The 26,780-nt window shown below is 28.6% G+C and overlaps 1 protein-coding gene and 2 non-coding genes across 3 annotated transcripts in view; 2 read left to right on the top strand and 1 right to left on the bottom strand.

Annotated features, from left to right (window-relative positions):
* LOC114128433 (NAD kinase-like) overlaps nucleotides 1-25,623 on the bottom strand; it is a 65,700-nt gene extending 40,077 nt beyond the window's left edge. The window contains exon 1 of the mRNA XM_050202741.1: nucleotides 25,172-25,623. Coding sequence (XP_050058698.1) covers nucleotides 25,172-25,311 — 140 coding nt within the window. The 5' untranslated portion in view covers nucleotides 25,312-25,623. The remainder of the gene's footprint in view (nucleotides 1-25,171) is intronic.
* On the top strand, nucleotides 4,582-4,653 carry Trnad-guc (transfer RNA aspartic acid (anticodon GUC)). Its single transcript has one exon. It is a non-coding gene; the product is annotated as a tRNA-Asp (tRNA).
* Trnay-gua (transfer RNA tyrosine (anticodon GUA)) lies at nucleotides 5,641-5,731 on the top strand. Its single transcript is given in 2 exon segments — nucleotides 5,641-5,677; nucleotides 5,696-5,731. It is a non-coding gene; the product is annotated as a tRNA-Tyr (tRNA).
* Nucleotides 25,624-26,780: the final 1,157 nt, after the last annotated feature.

Raw genomic sequence — 26,780 nt, forward strand, 5'->3', positions numbered from 1 at the left:
TCCGATGTTATGATAAACGGTATTTAATTCGACTGCCATCACGACCGTTTGAGCAGTAAAATAATAGTATAATATACATTTTATATATTATACAGGTGCCTGCACGCCAGCTATTACTGTCGTGTATCGGCGAAGTTTTTTAAATGCGCGCGCCGCGAAGAAAGCAGAAAGCCATCGGGGCGGCTGTATAAAAAAACGAATGTAATATATCATATATTATTATATATATGTATATACATATAATATATGGGTACGTACGTGCCACAGCCACGACTATATGTATATTACATGCACACGTTATATTATGTCTGTATAGCGCAGACGACGGAGAAAGGTCTTACGCGTTTTGTATACATATATATATTCGTGTGCGCGCGTAAAACGGTAATAGCTAATATTATAATTTTATCGTATTATATGAACGCGTTAAAAAATTCTCGCCGGACTATAATATAATATTATGTATGTGTAATAATACGTATAATATAGTTAGTATAGGTATAGCAAATTATATTATACCGCGATTGCATTCCTGAGCGACGACCTAGAAGACCGTCGCTGCAGATTTCTCTGTTGAAGTCTCCTGCAGATAGGCAGGTGCGCGCGAGTCGAAAATTCGACCTTCGGATTGTTTTTCATATGTCATCACGCGCTCATCATCAAGGATAAACGCGTGATGGAGAAAAAAAACCATTTGTATATCATAATAATATATAATATTATTATAATCGCTTTATAGTTTTCTACTGGAAGAGCTGACGACTAATTCTATTATTATGGTAATTAAAAATCGCATTTAAACATATTATACTAAGTACCTACATACGTATTATTGTATAATAATACGAAATGTGAGTCACTACACATTCATTATATGAAATTCGTTAATCACAGCATAATATGTATATTATATTATTAAATTATATACGCAGTAAATTAAAATAAATTAATATATAATAGTCTTCCCGACTTCCTAGTGTATTGTAAAGTGCATCGTATCATTCAGGAAAAAAAAAAGGTTAAAAGTTATAACTATATTAATATATTATACGACGATAGGTACAGCTCATTGCCTTAAACACTATATGGGGCGAGTATGAGCAGTATAATACTTATAATGACGACATATACATTGCATGCCTGCCTCCATGTGATTATCGCGCAATAAGTATTTGAATTTAACTGTTATATCGTTGTATGTTAAGTACATGTTCACACTGTGCCACTAACACAAAACATTACTAATTAGTATTAATAGTAATTACATAGATAATGTCTGCGTGATTGCAATTTGTTGACGATGTGATCAATTAAAAAAAAAATTTCAAAAACTATAATAGGCATTAATAATCATATTTAATTAAAATATCATGATACATTATTATTTATAGTCATTAGTATTTTTTTTTTTAACTCTGAGCGGAGGATCAATAAATAATTTATGTTTTAAATTTTTAACGATGAGTAGTTTTTTTATTTTTATTTATTTTCCAGTTTGCATGAAGTCACTTGTCTTATAACAAAAAAATAATTCAAACTTAAATATTTAAATATATCGACGGTGACTTCAAAATAGCAAAATAGATCTATAGTTTATAATTTTGATGTTACGAGGAGGGGGTGTTACAACTCTTACTACTAAAAAAAACCGTGAAAGTCACTTGGCTGTATAGTAGGTTTCGAGTGTTTCGACCGACCGTCATTCGTCATTGAGCAAGGTCACTGTAATGGATTTGTTAAATTTGAATTCAATGACAAATCTTTGCATATGTACGATGAACGATACTGACGATGTGTCAGCCTCTTTCTTAATATATTTTATAATTTATTTCTCTATTAGTAATAGGTACGGAACGGTTGATCCAATTTTCATAAAAAAAATATCGAATATATATTAAAATATTATAATATTATATAATATTTTAAAAATATATCGTTGTTATATTAACTTAAGCCTTAAGATAAGGCAATACTATTAACTGTAGTTTGTAAAACGGTTTGATTAAGTTCATAGTAAAAACTAAAAACCTATCCTAGCTATATTTTTTATAAAAACTTTGAAAAATGCATTACGTATGGAAAACTCATAACAATAATACCTATACGTACGTAATATCAATATTGAAAAACTTCAAGTCTCAACAATTAATATTTTTTAAATAAGAATATAACAACTAAAGTAATTTGAGAAAAACTATTATTCTATTGTTACCTACCTATATCTTAAATTTAGTCTACATAAATTGACAATTATATAGTACAAAGCTGGGCATTACCGAATTAAAAGTTAAAATGTTAAGTTAATTTTGATCCAAAGATTAATTTTATTTATTTATTTTAAAGAATAATGCAAATTTTTTTAATGCAGTTTTTAGAAAAGTAGGTTTTTTGATTTCTAGTTAATACTTTGATGTATCATATTAAATTTCTCCAGTAATTTTCTTGAGCATAAAGAAAAACTATATTTAATAATCATTATTATGCGTCTGGAATTTTTTTATTTTACAAATCAGAAAATTTTAACTTTAAGCTAAGTTTTTACTTTTTTTTCAATGTTAACGTTTAATTTAACGAGTTAACGAAAAAAATATGCGTAACTTTTAACTTAACTTTATTATTTTAAAATAACTTAACTTAACGAGTTAAAAAATTGCAACTTGCCTAGACTTGATATTGTATTAAGCAGTTTATAATTCAAATAACTATGGAGTACTTCAATTTCTACAAAAAATATTTATATTTTAAATAAAATATGAAATAATAAAGTTGTAGTAAAGAAATATTATCCAGAAATAGTACTAATTTATGTTTTAATTTAATTATAAAGCGCCTCGTATATAATAGACTAGTGAAAACTGGATGGTAATGATTAAGGCTCAGATTTTAAAGCATAATAAACAACTAAAAAAAGCACACGGTTATTTAAAAAAGTAAAGAGAAGCATAATTATTTTTTAAAAAAATCCCAAAAAAAACATGACTAAAAATCAACACGAACTAGTTATAAAAATGAAAAAAAAAATTAATAAATCAATTTAAACTTAAAAAAGAATTAATTACCGTGTATTTCTCTAGATTGGTAGTAGATAGTGAAACTAATTCTATATATTGTAGTATTGTCTGACAGAATATTTTTAGGTATACATAGAAAACGACTCTCCACATCCATTGAATAGTTCGGCGCATACTTCATACAAAAAGTTTCAAATTACAACACTAAATCTTAAATTTTGAAATGGTCGATATTGATGTTGTAGGTATATTGACCGTACGGGTACTGAGGGCTATAATAATATGTAGATCGATAATCTATACTTTTAAAATAGTTATATAAACAAGCCGATAACGAAAATAATAATAATAAAATATAAACATAATTTCGTCTACATTCTGGGTTTTTACGTTTTTTATTAATTTAATTTATTATTATTACTATGGCATAATAATAATAAACATATAAAAATTTTCAGAACCGGCTCAAGTATTTAAACACACCTAGGCAAACTTTTTTGCCGCCCCTTACATTTTTTTTTATCTATAGTAAAAAAATGTTAAATGTCGCCCTAAGCGTGGGCCTATGTTGCGTCGCCAATCCCTTGAACCGGGTCTAAAAATTTTACAGCTGGAATAACTGAAAAAAACATTTACAAAAAAAAAAACCCAAAAATAAATTGGTTTATTTGGAATCAGAATGACGTGAAACGAACTTATAAATAAAAATTAGATATTAATTAGAATATAAAAAAAAGCATATAGTGCCCTATGGTAATAACCATAAAGTTTAAAATTCGTATCGGATGTTATAAGTTAATATATCATGTAAGTCGCAAGTGTATAATACATAAAAATACTGAAGTGTCTAAAGTGACATCTATGGAAAGTACTTACATACTACTACATAGGATGAAAATGGAAAAAAATAAACAATATCTTTAGCTTTTAGTAGTTGATCATCATTAGATTTACCAAAAATACTGTTAACCACGATTCCATGACCTGTGTATTATAAGGTATCGACTTCGTCTAATATTTTAACCTTGTCCTTGCAAAATTTTTATAATTTTATTTTATTTTTATGTCTGTTTTGTATAAGAGTATACAACAAATAAAACATATGTTAATATAATCATCAAACATTAAATAAAAAAAACCTCAAATGGTCACAATAATTGTTGAAGCGTAATATAAAAACAATAACCAAAAAAAGAATAAATCTTTATTTATTTTTTAGCTATTTCAACTACGTATTATATAATATTACTATATTGGTAATTACTAAGTAATTGGTAGGTAGGTAATAGATTATTATTGTTGGTTATTATTAATAACCAATAATTATTAATTAATAACTTATTAGTTACCTACTCGTATATTTAAATTTAATAATAATATATCAATAATTAAGTTTCTTTAAACCATTAAAGTTATAAGAATTTATATAAAATTCAATCAAATAAGAAATATAATGTTTGATATAGGTAAGAAGTAAGAAGTAAATATTATAAAAAACGTAATAAACGATAGTTATAAATATCAAAAGATTGAGCTTAAATAATATAAAAAATTAACCTGAAAGTATGATTCCTCGGTAGTATAGTGGTAAGTATCCCCGCCTGTCACGCGGGAGACCGGGGTTCGATTCCCCGCCGGGGAGGAAAACTTTTTGCATTTTTTTTTTATCATGAAAAATAATAATTTAAGCTATGATAAAAAACTATCATAATAAAACTGAATAATTTTCAGTTGTATGATAAACTAACATTTATTTTATTAGGTGCTTAAAAGATTGGAGAAATCGATTGTTACATTAATCTATCGCCGTGATGAGATTATTTCATCTACAAATAAGTAATGTAACTTATCGGCTTGTCAAAATAATTTTAGTACCTACTCATAAATCTAATGATTGGCAAATTCAAATAAATTGGTTTTAACTTTTAAGATATACTTAGTAATTTAATATGTTGTAGGTACAGTATTAGTGGATTACAATATTATAACAATCATAATATGTAACATGTGGGTTATTACTTATTACAGTAATCATTAGCCATTAAACACTAATCGTGAATAATACTACGTGTAATAAAAAATACAATACCTACTTATGATCTATAACATATCATTAAATAAATAAAGGGGATTTTGGAAAAGCACTTAGCTCCTGTTAAATATAATTAATAAATAAACAGATTGCATTTAAAACTGAAAATTGTTTAGTAGATTTACCAATAAAATTATAAAAAGTACAGATAAAAATGTTGGAATTTGTAAATATTGAATATACCTAATATTAATAATAAGAAAATTATAAGAATATTCAATAATATTAGGTACTACTTTGGGGCTTACCTTAGATTTTCAAACAATAATTATTTTTAAAAAAATGAGTAATCACTGTGGAAATATAATTTACACACCAAATATTATTTGATTAATATACGTATAGAAATAAAGAGTAAAGGCTATACCTATTTATTTTCATTACTATTCTATTGATATAATGAGCGGTACCTGTTGAATTTTGTTAGACTTACGACGATTAACTGTTTCCGCCAGATAGCGTATAATATACTGTTAGTTATTTTATTTCTGATTAAAATATGTTTAAATATTATAAATTCTTCCACTATCAGCATGGCCTTCGATAGCTCAGTTGGTAGAGCGGTGGACTGTAGCTGGTAAAAACAACAGACATCCATAGGTCGCTGGTTCAAATCCGGCTCGAAGGAATGAATTTTTTGCATTTTTTTACAACGCTGATTATTGATTTTCAATACCAATTTTCCAGTAATATCCTATTCTATTTATTTGGAACATTAGTGGTTAAAATTTACATCTTTTTATTTTTTATTTTTCAATGTAATCAATCAAATTATAAATGAAATGTATTATGTTTTACATATTTTATAAGAAAGAAGACTAGTGGATTTTTTTGTGCGGACTATTGTACTACTTTTATACAAATACTTCCAAAAATTTCAATGGATATTTTTCGAGTTATTAAATGTTTTTAAAAAAAATAATCATATGCATTTGTATATTAAATAAATAATATATATCGGTACGCATTTGAATTGTAATTGTTTTAAATTTTCTAAATAATTTTTATATTTGTTAATAAATGTTAATACAGTATATTTATTCAATACAATAATACACATATTTGATATGTATATGTTTGAAAACCTGAGTGCCTATCTACTCGTAATTTATTGAATTATTGAATTTCTAATTATACATTTATGTGTAAATATTTTTAAGACGAATATTAATTATTTTGAAAAACAAAATAATATTTATATTATGTCTTACCATTTTTCAAAATAATGTTTTACATACTTTGAAGTCATTACACATTGCACAGCACTATATTTTTGTTCTTTATAATTTTAACTAATTGCCAAACGTGCAGCTTAGTGGTACTAACTAGGGCTTATAAGTGGCGAGGCCCCCTTAAATACAGTATAATTAACTAATTCAATAGTGAAGATAGAAAGATTCTGATGTTATAGAATTTTTTTCGTATTTTAAATTAAATTAATATAATTTGAAATTTAAATGGTAAAAAAATGTGTAGTGTTTTATTTTTTAATGTAGTGATAAAAGTTTGTGTCTCTTGTATATTTTAGGAGACCGTATCAGCCCAATAAACCACTGATTTTAAAAAACGATTTTTAATTTTATAACAATATAGAGTTAAGTTTTAATTACTTACTTTAAAACATTTTTGTTGTTTTTGAAAATATGATCATGTCAAAATGTTTGGTATATTTTTGAGAAGGGGTGGCTGCAGGAAGGTATCTTACAAAGTTACTCGTACAGATATTGATTTTATGTTCACAAATATTATACTCATACAAATAGGTACTGCACAACATTTTGACATAGTTAATAAATTGTAAATGACAAAACAGCCAGGTCGTGTGCTGCGGAGTAAACTTTTGTAGATAAGTGAAAACTGCTATACCTACTTATAAATTACAAAGTTATATACTTACAAATGATATAATAATTACTGAGAGAAATTAAATTAAAAAAAAGCGGGCAAGTGAGTACCGCTCTGCTGTACATTAGGTGCCGTATGGATCATTATTATATATTATAGGATTGTTAAATTTGAATCCAATGATAGTTATCATTGTATACGAAAAACGATTCTGAACGAAGATGATTTGTCAGCCTAGGATATAATTTCTAGTGGTTGGTGAAAAAGGTGGTTTATGTTTTAATGGCCTGAATACAACAACATTTAAGTTCTTTTATAATAATTGTAAGCTAAACTTATGAAAAACCTTGTATTAAATTTTCAACTCTTAGCTACTTATACAAAAATTTTTATGAAATATACCTACAAAATAATTTGAAAGTATTCATAGTTTTGACGAATTTTTGTCAATATTTGAACTTCAAATGCTAATAAAAAAAAATTGTGCCTATGTATTCTTATAATTTTTTAATCACTATAAGAATAACATATGAGGAACTTTGTATAAAATTTTCAAGTATTTTGATAGGGCCAAAAAAATTTTATCGACACTTCAAAAAAAATTTTTCAGAAAAGTTGAAAATTTCAGTTGTCTATAAATAGCTCAAAAAAACTCAAAATATTTTGAAAATCAAATCATGTAAAGAAAATGCCAATCTAAATAACTGGTAAAATTTTCAAGTATCTACGACTTATACTTTTTGAATAATAACAAATATTAAAAATCGTTTGAGGCTAAACCGTTATTTAACGCGGTTTTGTAAAAATTTAAATTTTAAACACTCATAAAAATTTTTTGTCTGAATACGGTAGAGTTTTTTTTACAGATATTTGAAGAAAAATGTATGGAAAACCTTGTACCAAATTTTCAAAACTTAGTTATAAAAGAAAAAATTTTATGATTTTTCAACTTCAAAATTACTTGCGATTTTCGCGTTTTCGACAGATTTCGTAAAAATTTGAACTATAAACGCTTATAAAAAAAATTGTGACTAACGATTTTTAATTTTTTTTAGCTACAATAAAAACAACTCATAAGGAACCTTGTATTAAATTTTCAAAACTTTTTGGTCATCCAAAAATTTTTTATCGACACTTTAAAAAAAATTTCTCAAAAAAATCGAAAATTTCAGTGGTCTATAAATAACTCAAAAAAAGTCAAAAACTTTTGAAAATATAACTATATACAGATACCACTGACATTAACATTTGGTGAAAATTTCAAGTATTTTCAGTGATTAGTTTTTGAATTATAACCATAAAAAAAATCGATTTGGTCGAAAACTGGTTTTGCGTAAAAATTGCCGTTTTTCCGTCATTTTTTTTTTGTTTTTCTCGATTTTTTTGAAAACTGTTGGAAAATGTTAACTTTTTACCTCTATAATGCACCAAGGATATTCACTTTTACATCGGAAACCACCCCCATAGTTTGAAATTGGAGCATTATTTCGACTAGTTATGCTGTACACAGACACAAAAACAAAAAAAAAAAAAAAAAAAAAAACACACACCATTGTAAAATCAATACATTCATCACTTCGTTCAGAATCTAATATCTAATGCTTCGCTTTAAAGAAAAAAAAAATATGATCATTTGGTCTAAGTGGACAAATGGTATGAGCTTATGATTAAGCAATGAGCATATTTCCAAATTTGAGAGTTAATATAGACCAAAAAATTTTCTTGAATAAACCTCAATAGTTAATTTATTTTTGCGTTAAATTTAATTGTTTTGAATTATATTGTGTTAATTAATATCGTGTTCTGTATTATTAAATATAATAAGCTACTGTAATCATCCAAAAATCATTAACTGAAAGACCAACACTATTAACTGTAAAATACTGCTAATTTCAGACTGTAGTGCAATTATTAAACGATCACCGAATTCATTGTTCCTAATTATTAGAGTTCGGTTTTTAGTATAATAAATAACAAAAAAACTCATGATTGTTTTAAAAAAGCAAAAAAGAAGAATATTTAATTTTAAAAAAAAGCAAAAAAAAAAATGCTTGACCAAAAATTAAGATGAATTAGTTATAAAACTGAATAAAAAAAATGAAAAACGTGAAAAATTAGTTTAAATTAAAAAAAGAACTAATTACCATATATTTTCATAGATTTGCAGTAGTGAAATTGACTCTATATATTGTGATTGTCCAATGGAATATTTTTATATATAGAAAACAAACTCTCTACATCCCCTGAATTGATCGGTGCGTACTTCATACATGAGGTTTCAAATTACTACACTAAATCTTAAATTTTGAAATGATCGATATCGATGTTTTAGGCATACTGACCGTATGGGTACTGAAGGCAATAATAATGTAGATAGGTATACAAGCCAATAATGAAACAATAATAAATTAATATAATTCAATATATTAAACATTTAGTCCGCATTCTGAGTTTTTACATTTCTTTTTAATTTCATTTTTAATTATTAATATAGTAGCATAATAAACATATAAATATTCTATAGCTGAAATAATTGAAAAAAAGCATTTAAGTAAAAAAAAGCCGAAAAAAACAAAAATAAATGGGTTTATTTTGAATCAGAATGTCATGAGACGAATTTATATAATATAAAAATTAGATTTCTATCTCATATATATTATATCATAAAAAGAAACATAAGCTTTAAGCCTTTAAAATCCGAGTCCTAGTTATTACTTATACGAGTAGTTAGTATATTTTAATATCCTGAATATTATATATACCACAAACGTTTTGATTTGTTGGTAAAAGTGTAAAAAGTTTACTTCAGTAAAAAATATAAGAAAAAATTGGAATGGTAACAACAGAAACCGTTTGCAAAAATATTTTGAAAAAAAAAATGTAACTATGTAACTAAAAAAAAAATAATGAACTTATTTTGAATAATATTATTAAAAAAAAAGAAGAATAGTTTCTATTGTTTCGTATTCAACGCTAGGACATATATAAAAAAAAGTGTTTAACTTTAATATTTTCGTAGACCTATAATAATGAATAATATATTATATATATTGTAATTGAATATAAATTATATTAAATTCAAAATTTTAAAATATTTTATGATAATTAGGGCTTGGATTTTAAAACAAAATCAGCAACTAAAAATAAGCATACGATTTTTTTAAGAAAGCGAAAAAAAATTATATTTATTTTTTAAAAAAAACACGACCAAATTAACACGAACTAGTTACAAAAACGAATAAAAAAATTTGAAAAATTAATTTAAATTAAAAAAAATTAATTTCCATGTACTTACCTAGAATTGTAGTTGTGAAACTGACTCTATTGTCCGACAGAATATTTAACATTTATCATAGAAAACGACTCTCCACATCCACTGAATTGATCGCACCATACTTCATACAAGGAGTTTCAAATGACAACACTAAATCTTAACTTTGAAATTTTGAAGTGATCGATATCGATGTTACAGGTACACTGACCGTATAGGTACTGAGAGCTATATTATGTAGATCGACAATCAATAATTTTAATATATTTAATAAACAAGCTGATAACGAAAATAATACCTAATAATAATAATATATTATTACATAACGATTTAGTCCGTATTCCGGGGTTTTCCATTTCTTATTAATTCAATTTTTTATTATTACTATAGCATAATAATAATAAACATTTATAAAAATTCTATAGCTTGAATAACTGAAAAAAGCAAAAAAAAAAAAGAATTTACATAAAAAACAACAAAAGGAACTAAATTGGTTTATTTGGAATCAGAATGACGTGAAACGAATTTATGAATAAAAATTAGATTTCTATCTCATATATAAAAAAAAAAGAAGTATATGCTTTAAAATCCGAGCTCTGCTTATTACGATGTTCATTTGGTGCGTAGGTCGAGACTGGACACCGGACTGTGCGGGGTTTTGAACTTTTTATTATGTATGTAATAATTATTAGACACTACATTGGTTTCGGGTTTTTGACTATTGAATGTTTTTTTATTTCTTTGGAGAACTATATGTATAATATTAGTGTACAACTATCGATTGAAATTATTTTTGGGATGACAAGTGTATATATTTTGAAATCCAGCTTTCGTTACGAAAAATGAAACAGTAATATTATTTGTACGACAAATATAAACAAGACAAAGAACCTTTTTATGGGAGTAGACGGCGAACATGCACATTTGTTTTACGGTGGGATCATTTTAGATTTAGCATATCACGTTCGTTGAATAATACACGATTTTTATGTCTTTTTATACAAGCACTTTAAGAATAATATAATTATTCCTTTTTTAGACAGTTTTAATTATAGATACCTTTTTATTATAATTTTTAATGATATTATATATATAGTATCCTTGAGAATCATATTATAATATTCAGAGTACATTATTTTCAGTTATACAAAGCTGTGCGCACGATATTAGCGTCTGTTCGTGTTTTTCATTCTAAATATTGTAATATTAGGAAGTAGGTACCTACAACTACACAAGTCATTAGTTTCGTTGACAGCTCATTGACAAAATTATTTTTAGCGAGTGAGTGTAATAATGTAAGTACGTTACAGGATAGCATAGCTAGTAAAAATATTAATAACATGTACACAAATTAAATAGCACACATTAATATTATGTATAGTAATTATATAATATTTTAAATTATTGTACATGCACGAACTATTTTTAACGATAAAATAAATATACATAATTACTTTTATAAAATGAATTAAACGAACTACCCATATCTTTTTTTTTTAAGCGGCTTAAATATAAATAAGTAAAATTTTTTTTTTAATTATTTTTTATTAAAGTTTCTCTGACTTACAGGTCATCTGAACTATTATTGTTAAAATTATATAGTATAATTTTTAACGTTAGGAACAATAGGTATAGATTTTTATAAATAAGGAACTAATAGTAATCGGTATATCGTGCAGGAATAGTGTAAAATATGTAAGCACACGGAATCATGGTGTGGGTAGATACTCTATAAAAAGACGGCAACTCGGGTTAGTTAAGTTAATGGTCAAAATTAAGAACAAATGGTGAAAGGTTGGCATAATAATATGTTGAATATCAAAAATTTAAAGTTAATATGAATCAAAAATAAAAATACCAAGTAAACTTAGTTAAAACGTAATTCATTTATTTGTTTTAATCATGAATATGTTTTGTTAATAATGAATTATATTATATTCCTTCTTACGTATTTCAAGTTATCTGTAGTATTTTAGGTAGTTTTATAAATTTGTACCGATAAAATGATTAAATCAAGGAATATTTAAAGAAACAAAAGGAAAATCATTAATTAATTAGTCTTATAAAGTTATAACTACTAAACCTGCAGAAAGCTATACGCAATGATTGAACTACGAAAAAATGAGAAGGACGGAAAAGAGTAAAAATAATTTGCTTACGAGTATACCTGAATATTTAAACGTTTTATTGATTAGAAGGGGTATGCATAATTATTTTTTTTAAAAACCAGAGGGATTCAATCCCGCAGTCCCTCTCAATTTGAGGAGCACTAGTTATTTTACATAATATTATGTATACTAATATGATTTATAATTTTTAAAATTACCTGAAAAAAGCTAAGTTATTACAATGGATATTTAAATATTTTAACTAGTGAAATATTATAAGTTAATACATTACTAATTAAGTAAAAAAAAACTTTTTGACTAGTTAATGGCAGGCTTTTGTATAATACGAGTAAGTAGGTACACAAATCGTAGTTAGTTACGAAAGGCCACTTTGCAGTGTTATACATTAAAGTATACAGTTTTGAAATTGTAAAAATATCGATTGGTGTACATCTGACGAGAACCTTGGAATGTCAATTTCCTATAAGTTGACAGTTTTTTTTTTCAAACAGTTATTACACGCATGGTTTACGCAAACCGTTGAAACCAAAAAATAATACAAATACCTATATTATGCAACATCTATGTTTTGTATAACAGACGGTCTCTTATTGTTGTCGTTGGCAAATATAATACGAAACATTGATGTAAGTACCTACTGCATGTTTGCATATATTTAGTTATACCCGTATAGGTATACAAAGGATTTTCAACAGTCAATTAAGTATGGAGATAATGTGATTACAGACGAATGTCGAGCCGAGCCGCACAATAAATGCTGTATTTATTATTATTTATCGCACACAATAATTGAATAATACACTATATATTATAATATTATGGTGTAAAAATGACGAAACAATATTATATAGAGGTATATACTATAGAGTTTGTTTTTTATATCGCGTACGCCTATACAACAAAACTATTAGAATGGCAAAAACATCGTTGTAATAAATAGCTCTACGCAAACAACTTAACCATTATGATCGTATATGCGGGTACGTTTATATGGATCTTATATATTATTATAATTACCTAGCTAATTTAATTATACCCAATATTTCACTATTACGGGTATTCGCATATACGTTTTTTGTTATATAGCTGTATAGTTTGACGGGAGAAATTAAATAATAATATCACGACGAAAGCGAATCATCATTATTTTTTAATTTAATTTTTACATTTCTAAACTATTCGTTCCAATTTGATCTCTTTGAAGACTTTTACATCGAGAAATTTAACATTTAACATTTTAAATTTGATCCATCACACTAAACTTAAACAAACAGAATTGTGAACATAATTGGTATCTAGGTCCCATCATGCCCTGTTATTAGTCATACCTACTTCTTTTAGTGTATTTTAATAAATATGTTAAAATCGTCAGGTAAATGTTTAAAACGGAACATTTTAATTAGAGACTTGGGCTTTTGTCCGTCTGTAGTTCAAATTATATCTGATTGCGTATTAAGTAGCCTAACCAAAGTTAGTTAATATTATTCAATTTTTGAACATATAATAATAATAATTGTAAGCCAAGTAACACTGTAGATACTATACGATGGAATGTAAAGAAAAGCTAGCCCGTATAGCATTATAAGCGGGATTTACTATATTTTTTTTCGACTGTACGCGTTACATCATTGAAAACGTTTTTTTAATATTATTTTTCAAGCGCATAACTGCGGTGGTCTTGACACGCGGGTCGTGAGTCTATTCATCGACAAAAACAACGTAAGTATCTATACAGACATATCACAATAAATATACATATTACAATATATATACGATATCTCGATTCGCGCACAGTACGACAGTGTCGTTATAAGTTTATAACTAATGGATAATAACGCGGGTTAGCAGCATATTATAATAATATTATAAATATACGACGTGTCATATATACATATAAATATATTGTTTGCACTCTACACACACATTGTGTGTAAACCGTAGTTCAGCAGTTTCCGAACGATTTATGATCCAGAGTCATACCTATTATTGTATAATGACGAATAGGCGTATATAATATTACATAAATATCAGACCGAATCAATAGCCTCGCGGGGAGCTCGTGATGGCTGGAGTACATAATAATATTATTATATACGTTGCAAGCGTCCTATAGTGTATATGTGTATATTTTATATGATACGGCGGATATAATGCAATATAACTTTCGGCGCCGGCCTCGAGGAAAAAAGTTCCCTTTTGTCACGAGTAGAGGGGACCCGCCGCCGCCGATCGCCGTTTCAATGTCAGTGGTTTTCGACTGTAAGCGGGATTTGATTTTAAATTTCGTAAACGTAATACATAGATAATATTATATAATATAATATAAAATAAATATCTAATTCGTTTATAATACAACGAGAGGGCCGAGTATACTCCACGCACGAGATGGTTTTTATTTTTAAAAGCTTCGTATAATAATAATCGAAAAGTGTACCGATAATAATGTATTCATGTTCAAAAATGTTCACTGTACTTAGATATTATTTTATAAATAAAATCAAAAACCATACGAAATTACTCAAGCTTCGATCAGTCGCCTATAATATTTATACTGTATAAATTATAGACGTACATTTTTTTTAATAATATTTTTCTACAAATAATATTGATTTGATTAGGTTCCGAATCTCTTAGTCAAAATATACACATAAGAATAGATATAACGGTTATTTTGATGCGACCATTATTACTTTTATATAGCATAGGTACTTTACATTTGCAAATGTATAACCTAACCTTCCCATGGGAAGGAGGTGTTTAGAGGTAGGCGATAGTTAAAATCGAAAACTATTAAATATATATTATCTATTCGGGTTTAAGTTAGGCCACAAGCCGATCGAAATATATGTACCTACCACCTATAATATAATAATATATATTATATTATAATATTGTATACGAATTTTAACTCCACGATTAGTTGTCGTTGATGTTATATGATATAAATGATATTGATATGTTCTATAAGCGTAAAGTATTATTATTGAATCCTGTGACATTTCGTATATATTTTATTGATCAATTGTAGTAACACTTTTGTTATATATATATGCATTTTAAACGCGGCAGGTTAGGTGATAGGTCAAATTAGTAAAGGGTTTTCAATATTTCATTTACGTTTCAATGTGTCGACTCGATTAGGCACGTCGTGACTCGTGACCCATACGAAAAGGAAACCAACGGAATGGTTTTTTTTTAATCTATATCATTCGCAGCTAGGGCCCAGCGGTATACAGTGTTGTAATTTATAGGGTAAGTGTCGATTTTAAACACTTACCATGCATGTTTGATCGATTTCCGCTGTGCCAAAAGTAGTGCAATGGCAGCTATAGCCGAGTATCGAGTATATATTCGAGTGTGCCGAACAAAGTGCAGACAAGGCCGTCCTTGTCATTAAATCAGACCTATAAAGGACATTTAGGACGAAAACAATGTAGAAATATTCCAAAGTCAATCCGTCCGAGATATTTTCATTTCGTGCCGCCGAAAGAATTCACTCGTACGTCAATCCGGCAATATGTACCAATAGAGTCCTTTATGCGCGCGTATAGCCTTGTCTCGGAAACGATTCAAATAAGATTTGTCCAGCGGCACAATGGAATCGGACGTTCTTTGTGCGCATTTTATTGCAAACCCGATCGGGTTTATATAACAGCAACCATACTATATAATATACTGATCATACTTCCATTCGTCCCAAACTAAATGACTATCTAATATTATAATGATAACCGACATCGATGTATAAAAAAAAAATATATATAAATATCATATTCAAATGACTGAGACGTTTTTATCAGCGATTACAATATGTTTACACCGATTTAAATTTCAAGCAGGAGTTGCACGCCAAATTAATATAATATTTAAGTATCCGTTATTTTTTGTTGGCGATTATAAATACAACAACCCTTAAAATCTACTCCGATGAACATTTTTTGAATTACTTTGAATCATTTTTATGCTAATGACGATGTTGAGTAGGGAACTATTTAAAAAGTACTTAATTCCTGTATATCTATATTTACATGGATAAGTGCAAGTGTATTTTTATGATTTGCATAATTTGTTTTTATTAAAATACATTTTTAAGTAGTTGATGATGTAGATAAAATCTCATTCGTATAATACACTCCACTGTACATTGAGTTTTAATGGAACACTATTAATATGCCAAGTTAAGTTTTATAATATTTAATAATGAATTTATTTTCTACATAATATATTGAACGGTTTCATTTTATCCACATAGATTCCATCTCATGTGTATGTCGGGTGTAATTTATGGTCTTATTAATTTCCTTTATCCACCAACTCAATTCTTCAGTGTGTGGTGTGAATTATATCTTGTTATTTAATTAACATTTTTACCACGTAGGATATTATTTTTATAGTCAATTAATTTTTGTTGAACATTTCCATTTAAAGGTTATAGTTTTTTTTATGATATTCCTATCATAAACTATCGAAATATTTATTTTGCTTGTATAGTAATAGGTGGGTATGTATGAAATTCGTTATTATCATTGAACACACAAATAGATTACATACATATTTATCTATTGAGGAACAATTTTCGAAAAAATGTTTTATTTTGGAATCAAAGTTATAAATTTATAATGTCAAAAATTATATATATCTACTTATACTATTCATCCAGATTTATTTCAAAAAATAATTTATCAGCGTAAAAATTGATGCTCAAATCGACACGTGTACCTACATATTTTACATGTCATACCTATATGAATCATGTGATCTGTAATGATGAAATTCGGACCAAGTAATTTATTTTAAAAAGCTTTTTGTATGAATGTTGAACAAATGAAGTGTGTTTTATAATACCAAGTATGTTTATATAAAGCCCAAACTTCACTAGAGTTAATGGTAGTAACAATACATATTATACTATTTAGAATTTCCATTGATTTATTGAAAAATTGTGTTTAGAATATTTAGATAACGTTTAATGGTTATTATCGCTCTAAGTAGTTCTATTATACGCGTATAATTATTTCATACGAATCTCGGAATATAACTACGAAACCAATAAACACCTATTATTATGCTATCGAACTCTCTGTACCTACTAAAGTATTAGCTACCAGTTTTTACGTACACAATTTATGCTGCACAAATGGATGTCTCCATAAATATTATGTATTATTTTAGTGAAATTTAATTTAAAAATGTTGACGAGATACAAATGATACTTGAAGTTTAGTTACATTAAGGGTCGGTTAACAACCGTTTCTCAATATAAAATACCGAGTAGTAATATTATATATTATAAAATAATAGTGAATTATTACATACTATTAAATATTCTAATATGGACTTGAAATTTGAATATAGAAGATTATTCCCTTATATAGTCATGTAATAATATACTCATACCATAATACCATAATAATATTCAGTAAGTTTTAAAAACCTCTACGCGTACATACTTTTATGATGAGCACTAACTAAATTTGGCTCAAAACTTTTTTTGAATGCGAATCAGTTTTTACATTTATTGTAGCAATAATACTCATCCGCGTTTATCCTTTTATACACACACAACTATTATCTTAAGATAAGAGCAAAACGATATGCACCTACAGCAGTCTAGAACTCAAGTCGATATACCGTAAACCAGTTGCAAAATCATTTATATACCTCATACCTACATAATATAATTGTTATAATTTTAAATATATTTACACTTGCAGGGAAGTTGGAACGTATGTATTAAACCGCTATGGACTATATAGTTGAGTTATCTTTCAGTGTTTACAGTTCAAGTGTTAATTTTAGTTGAATAGGTTTGTCGTGCTTTGTCGGGTCACACAAAAAATTCAGAGATTCCAAACACATCGCGGTTCGAAACCTCGGGTCTTATTATTGTTGTTGTATTGCGCGTGGCTGAATCAAAAATTAAAAAAATGTAATACAATTTTTTAGGCACCACTGCCGATCAAGTCTTTTTTGTAAGGAGATGACTATTTCGTGTTCGATAGGGTTTTCATATTTGTTTCATCTTCGTATGGCGTATCAAAATGTGATATTGAAACCGGACGCAAAGTACCACGACGCAGTATCACACACTGCAAGGCTGTCGAGTTCAAGTCCTGCGGCTATTAGATAATAATATACAGGATGGCTCTTACCACAAAGTTATTCTTAACAGTACATATCCTTCTACGTATTAGGTGGGACATTCCTCTATAGCTTTACCCACCTGATACTATAACTAAACTAAATATTGTATATAAACGTGCATATAACATTACTTGGTGATTTAATGGAAATTATATAGTGTGTAATTTAACATAAATTATGTTAATATAAATAATTACTTGAATGAATTGATCGAACAGTATTACACATTCTATAATAATATTAGGAATATTTAAAAAATATAGCAATAATTTAATGAATTGATGTTTCAGAAATATATCAAAGAGAAAAAAGTTACTGTTGTTTCGATCGATATAATCGATATACATATCCAAGAAAGACTATCTAAGTGGGAAAAATTAGAAAAGTGAAAAAAATCCTCTTAGGACTTCTTAAAGTTCTAGAATATTCAATTTTTTGATTCAAATATAACCCTATGTATTATATATACAAGAAATAACACCGGAGAATTTTAAATGTTATACTTTTAAGATTATAATAGAAATCGATTACGAAAACGAATAAAAATGGGTGTGTCATAAACTTTTCTGTAGTTTGTTTTTGCATTAAATTATAATATATGAACGCGAAATAAAATTAAAAATTTTTACCGGTAAGTATCATCATGCTCGGCAATTCAATCACTCCTATATGAACGCAAAAATTATCACAGACATGAAAAAAACAATATGACGTTCAAAGCTCATAAGTTTACTCGGAACCTAAAGTTATTATTAATACTGTGACGACAATAAATTATTGACCTCAGAACGGCCGCGAAACGCCCTGAATATACAGAGTGGTTTACTAGGCGTATGCTCACCCCTTTTCTTCTTCAATAATGTAGACGTTCAAAATCTAATTATTCAGATAATTATTTTAAAATCAGATTTTAAAATTCTCGGCATTTTTTGTTCTACTTAAAGAGTATCGCGTGGAAGTACAAGCTTATATTTTTAAAATGAATACCCTTATAATTTCTACAGTAAATTATTTAACGGATAATAAATATAGTCTTTAAGTAAATTTTAAAATGCCATAAATCAGAATGTGATTGAGTTCACTATATGAAAAAAATGAGGGTAAGTATGATCGGTGATTCACTCTGTAAACATATAACAAAAAACCAATATTATATAGGCATTGACGTTTAATTAGTCCCGGTGAACGATCAAAATATGTTACGCGACGCGTGCACTTGACCTCTTCTCGTACCTTGCAAGCGCGTCTGCTGCCGGTCCTCCATCACGTGTGTAATATTATTATGTATATATGCCTCATGACGTGTACACTTACAATATGTGTGGTATGTATACTACCCGTGTAGGTACAGATTGATATTAGACGGTATGCGTATAGTCACGAATTTTATATTCCAAAGCGATCTGCCTGGGTTGTTGCGTTATTTTTACTCGGAGTATATAATAGCAGCCGGTCTCGAGTAAAAAAAAAAAAAATAATAATAATAAATAGTGGTCGTCCGTGAGAGCCGATATTTTATTAGAATGTTAAGAGCACTACTATAGGTATAGCGCATATCGTATTGTAATTTATATCACGTGTGAACGATTACCTACTTTTTTTCTGTACTGCACACCATACGCTTCCCGGTCGCATGTTATTGTGCTTTTACAATATAATCATAATATATATATTATGATAGATGATCGAAAATATCGTTTTCAAGGCGTCCGTATACTGTATACCCTGACAGTAATCGGGACCTGTGTAAAATTCGTGCAACTTTGGTATAACACCGCCACAACTTGCTCAAAATTCTTTCTATTTTTACGAATAAACGGTCACGGGTAAATTGCCACAATTTTAAATCTATAAAAATCTATAGGTTTCGTCCCAAAGTCTCGAACCAGCCGAAGTTTATTGAATTTACTAAGTTTTGCGGTTAAAAACAAAATTTTACCGACGCATTTTGAAAATCTACTTTGTTGCGTAGTTGTGTTATGGTTTTTTTTTTACAACTTAACGCAATAGATCAAGTATTCAAGTCTGATTTATTTTCATTTGAAGTGTATAAACATAATTGTTCTCAACAGAATGACTCTCACGAATAATAAATGAAATGACAGAAATAGAAATATATAGATTGCTTGTAATTTGATCGACTAGCTACAACCTTAATTATTGATTTCGTACATATAGATTTAGAGTTAAACAATAATTGATAAAATGTAATTTGATTTGAAATTGAAAATGACACAAAATCAAAAGTGGAGATTTTACTATTCAAATTCCATTACTATAAGACGTTCAGTTTCAGATGTTTGCATTTTGAAATTTAATTAAATAGCTTATAATATGAAAAACGATCGATAAGCATTCAGGTACCTATATATAATGTAAGTAAAATTTAAAAATAATACGATTAAAACTTAAAAACTAATCATTTGGGTTCGATTCAAAAATAAAATTTACTCAAAACTACTTGAGTTGAGACATCTTGTGCCAAGGGATCGAACATATTATCGCTATATAATATTATATATTTTTTTTTATTCTGACGGGAATAGAAGTGTTTTCGGAAAAGAGCATCAAAACTGTTGTTTTCCAATATCGAGTGCAAAATAATTGAAATTGGTGTAGAACGTGTCGGGGGCACGCGTAGCGCCGCGATTTACGTCACGACTACTTTTATTGAATTAAACGGGCGAGAATAATAATGATAATAAAAAAAAATGTTACATAGCGTTGTTTTAATAAAAATAATTATCGTTTAGCGCGGCCAAATCAATCATTATCATCGACTAGAATCTCATCAATTTGCATTAATTTCTAATATAACTTGTATTTACAGGGTCGTCGGACTAACGCGGTTGACGTACTGTGTTGCCCCAGAGCAGTTATTATTATTTCTTTATCCCCTTGATTTTTATGACCTAGAAGACGATAAACCTTGATTTCGCGATCGCGCAATGACCCGAAACGTACACTGCAACAGCCGGCATTACACTGCAGTACTGCACGTATATGCACGTGCATATTAGGTACATGTTCTAAAACATCCCATACGACAATATAATAGTATATCTTTGTTAATAACAATGAGTTTATTAATTATGATATTTATGCGTGTCATGTAATTATGGTGAAAATGTCTTGTTAGAATTAATAAAAATATATTCGTATTATATAATATGTATTCAAATTGCATCCCGATCGCATCTCAGGCTATATTATAACAATATTTGGTTCATAGTGTTCACTGCAGTTCATACATGACATATTTTATCATAAATCGTATTCAAAATTTAAAAAGTATACGAGTACCTATGTTGAGTTTCCTAATTACAATTTTTTTTTAATTGAATTTAGTGGTTGTTGCAGGGAGTCATAATATTGCAGTGTTTTTGTTTTAATTATATAACATTTTTGTAATAATTTAATTGAAAATACATGTTAACTTTCGATTTTATATAAATTATTGAAAATTATTTATTTTTTTATCTTTTTTTAGAAAATTTAAGCTTGAAATTTTTTAGAATTTTTAAGTAATTTCATTAATTTTTAACACTTATCATTATTCATATATACGGAATTTATACGATCTTTAAATTTAAATTAAGAAATTCAAAGCGTTATATAAAGAAATATTTTTTAGGTATTTTTATACACACCAAATGTCTGTATTAATGTATTTTATGAATTCGGTGATATCTACAGTGATTATCAGATCTATATTGTCTTACTGGAACTCAAACGAATGACAACTGGTCGATCAGTTGGAGTTACACCATTATTATTTCGAGTATAATATGTTGATCTATTGTGCGTATCTATAAGTTTGGTATATTGATTTTGTGTAGTTTATAGTTAAAAAGACTCAAAATTAAAGCTATGCGTTTCTTTCGCTTGAGTGTCAATCAAAACAATTTGGATTATTTTTTAAGGGTGTTTAAATCTGGGTTTCACTTATTAGGTATAGTATAATGAATTAATAATTACTACTACCTATCTCAAGACTCGCGTATTGTGCAGTTCGAGTTCGAAACGTTGTTTCATGCAGCTATGTGCACGGTGTCCGTTAAATCTTAAACGGCGCGAATATTGTTGTAATTAGTTTACGACGCGCAATAACTTATAGACAATAGGAGTAATTTAAGTATTTTCACGGCAATACAACGGTCTGCAATTGGTAACGAAACGCATGTTCATTAATATTTATATTGTTCGTGTAATATTAGGTATATACCATGGCTGGCGTGTGCTTCTGACGAATACGGGTTTAATGGATTAGACAAAAAAATAAAAATAAATAAAAATGACAAACAAACGAACCGTGAAATGTGTAAAACACGCGTAAACCAGCCTAATATTATATTATCTATTTTGTCATCATCGTAATGTGAAGGTACACCTCCGCGCCGGCGTGGACTACCAATAGTACGATCATAAAGACGTCCGAGACGTCATCATCATTTGAGATTTTAACCACGCACACTACCTACGTACGCAATAATAACCGTGTAAAATCGTTCCGGCACTCCACCGAGTTGATATATTTATTTACATAATAATATATTGTACGCCATAAGCGCAATTAGTTTCGAAAAGGATTCATAGTTCTCCCCAATACCCTCTCACCATTTCACAAAAAAAAAAGAACAAATAGTTACCAAAACTCCCTATAAAAAGTATCGGTATCTGCAGCTCACGAATCGCCTCTCATACTTATTGAAAGTACTGAATATTCATATGTTTTTTTACTGCACGGGCGGTGTACTCGAATTACTTCCTATATCGTACAACACATAATCGATCGACGTGTTCATTCCTATTATCCGATTACGAGTTTATTTAATAAGAACCAAAAAGCTACCGAAAAATAGAATATAAAATTATTTCGGTTTTTTATTAATCAACATAATTTTAAGTATTATGTATTTTGAACTGTTTCCTATTGTGAATTAGCTTAGACACTAAACTATAAAATTACAAAAAAAAAATTTTAAAAATCGAATCGTATGATATCTATCGGTATTAAATGGAATTGGTTTTATTTAAATTTAAAAGAATATTCGATGAACTACAATTGAAAAGAATAGATAATTATGGGACACGATTCGAGTGTGCTAATAAATATATCGATCGTATTTAATTCGACACCCCTTAATATTACTATCCTTAAATATTATAATGGTAAAAAGTTGCGTCACAACGGTGCCGTCTAAATGAGTAATGACGTTATTATGATACTGTTTAAGATGTATCGATCGACGACGGCACGCAATCGTACGGGTCATTGAAAATCGAATGGTCTAGGAAACCTTAGGAAGTCGCTCGCTAAAATATCACTGTCGGTTGTAGCCACGGACAATATTGATGAGTTCGAAACCCCGAACGATTAGTATAGGTGATATATATTATGGCGTGACAGCCGCCCAGTGGCGACAAAATGACAACCGCTCGACTCGCGAGCTAAAATAATATAATAATTAAATCAAACAATATATTACATTATATCATTATATTATCATTATACGTCTGCCGAGAAGAACAGACGACCGGTTCGCGTCGCTTTGCGAGCTGATGTGTGTCAAGGTTTCGACATTTCAGACGAAATAATTTTAATCATATACACGTACATATAAGTCATTGTGTACTTTAGGCATTATCCATTAATATGTGTATATTATATTGTGCACATCCCTTTCGTGTCGAGATGATTTATTTTAATATTATTTCATAGCTGATAACGACTAATACCATATAGGACACGGTTTAACGTTGATATAAATTGTTATACATTAATGTCTTGTAGCCAAGTGTAATTGTGTATTAAACTACATTTAGGAATATTTATATTAAACAAAAAAATCGAAAAAAGTAAGTGTGTGAATGTGTGATATAGGTACAATACAAAACTCATTCTGATCTTTTTACATTACTGTAAAAAGTAGGTAAATAATAAAGTTACAAAAGGTGCATATTTACACACACACACATTTATACGAATCTATAGATTCGATTTATGAAATAATCTTTATCGTATTCTTAAAATATTTAAATTTATTTATTTTTTAATCTAGACTTAAAATTAAGTATTCATTATCATTGTCATATTATGTTTGATTATAAAATATGTGTGGCATACATTGTGAAGTAGACTTCTAATAGTTTTATTAGGGGGTGCTTAATTTTTTTCAAACAGTTCATAGAATTTTAGTAATTTTTAACACCTAATGGTAAGAACTTTATCATTAAGTTTCATAATAGATCGATTTTCACTAATATTAAAACGTGAACTGCAAGTGTAGATTTGAAATGTTACGTATTTTTATGACGGAGACAACAAATGCGTATGTAGTGTTAATAAGACCGTATAATTTGATATTATACTACAGCAGTTAGGTTAGCTTACATCTTTTTTACTAGAAAACACGAAATTGTTATCTACTTATCTTTGATTTTTATAAACTATTTAAGACGTAATTCGTCCAATCTCAAAACACTAAGATAGACATCATATATTTTAATATTGCAATTATTATTGCAAGTGCCTATTTAGTTGGACTTGATTGAAAATCGAAAGGTAATTCGGATACCTGTAGCTCGTAGCTACCCCTTAAATACACACATTTTGTTGACTGGTAAATACATCTGGTCTATAAGTAATCATATATATATATATATATAAGTATCGTACCTGAAGCCCTGCAGTTTGTCCTGCATTTTGATCTTGCCGACCACCGTCATATCGGACTTGATCCCCACCGAGTACAATTCCTCCTCGTGGATGCTCATGCTAGCCAAAGCTCTGGCCATGTGTAAAGTTCCCTCGTCCATAATATCACGACAACGATGTTATATATTGATACCTAAATCACTCGCGATGCGCGAGGGATGTCGATAAAATAATTTATAGAACTATATAATATAATTATAGATCGGGCGGACCAGACGATGGTCGACGAACACTGAGTGGACAGTCGGCACTCGTCGCGTGGTGTGATGGTATCGTAATTTTTTTTTATAATATTGATCAGTTATAATATTCGGTAAGGACCTGGGTAAAGTATGTGTACAGAGCCGAAGTGACCAGAAACCGTGTTAACGTGCGATGAAAATCCGTCACTGTTATAGCGGGCTCGTCAAATACCGGGTAGCAACTGAGTACTGACCGTCGGCGGCGGCGTAAACAACCGAGCTCCGTCGTAAGCCGGTACAGAATCTGCCGCCGTTCAAGGTGTTTGTCGCCTATTGTTGTCGGACCGCCTTTACGGGTTGGGCGTCGTGCAGATAGCGCCAGAGTTACCGCAAGACTATAGAATTAAAATAATATATTATATTAATAAATAATAATAATTATTTAATATTGGATACGATTTAATACTTAATTATTGGCGAGTGGCAAGTTCCGCAACGATTCCGCATCGAAGGCCCACCGTCGTCTGATGGCGATTTGTTGTTATTTCTTTCCCGTTGTATTATGTACAAAAACGAATATTTAAATATTAAGTTTAAAACATTGCGTTGAGATTTCTCGGTTTAAATATCAGAAAAATAACGAAGATCCGTTGAAAAAATTGATCACTGCAGCGTAATCCTATGTTTGTACTATACATCATAATAATTTAACAAGTGATTAAAATATATTTTAATAGGAGAAAAATAGTTTTGGTTATTTACGTTTTGTAATGAGATAGATATTTAAACAAGTTACATTTAAAATATATTCCATTATAAAATTCGAATGATGTGTAAAAACGTGTCGAAACGCGTGCAGTCCGGTATTTTTATTTTGAAAATCTGAGCACTCGTAAAAAGAACGATTCTTGTCTGCACTTTTGTCGAAACGTAAATAATAACCAACTCAAACACAACAATTTTTATGTCGTATTATTATTTACTATTATAGATATCTACATCCACATAATAATATCATATCCTTTTTTGCATTGTTGTACCTACGACTGACTGTATATGATACGACAATTGTTTAGCACGTGCTATCGCGCGAGTCGCATCAAACACGCTTCAAAAGAACTTCTACGATAATATTAATATTCATAATAATACCTAACGTTATTATTATTATGTCCGACGTGTTTCGATATTTATCGGTCCTAGACGACACTCGAACGAAACGCACGCGCGTGTTTCGGTGTCGTCTACGAAGTTATACTACCTATAGGTATACGGCGACGACGATAACGACTTATCCGTGAAAACTCGTGTATTGTAACGAACAGTTTTAATAATATACTGACGCCACGTATTTATAACTACGGTTTTTTTACGATTTTCGAAAAGAC

The sequence above is a fragment of the Aphis gossypii genome, chromosome 3 (assembly GCF_020184175.1).
Source record: "Aphis gossypii isolate Hap1 chromosome 3, ASM2018417v2, whole genome shotgun sequence".
NCBI lineage: Eukaryota > Metazoa > Arthropoda > Insecta > Hemiptera > Aphididae > Aphis > Aphis gossypii.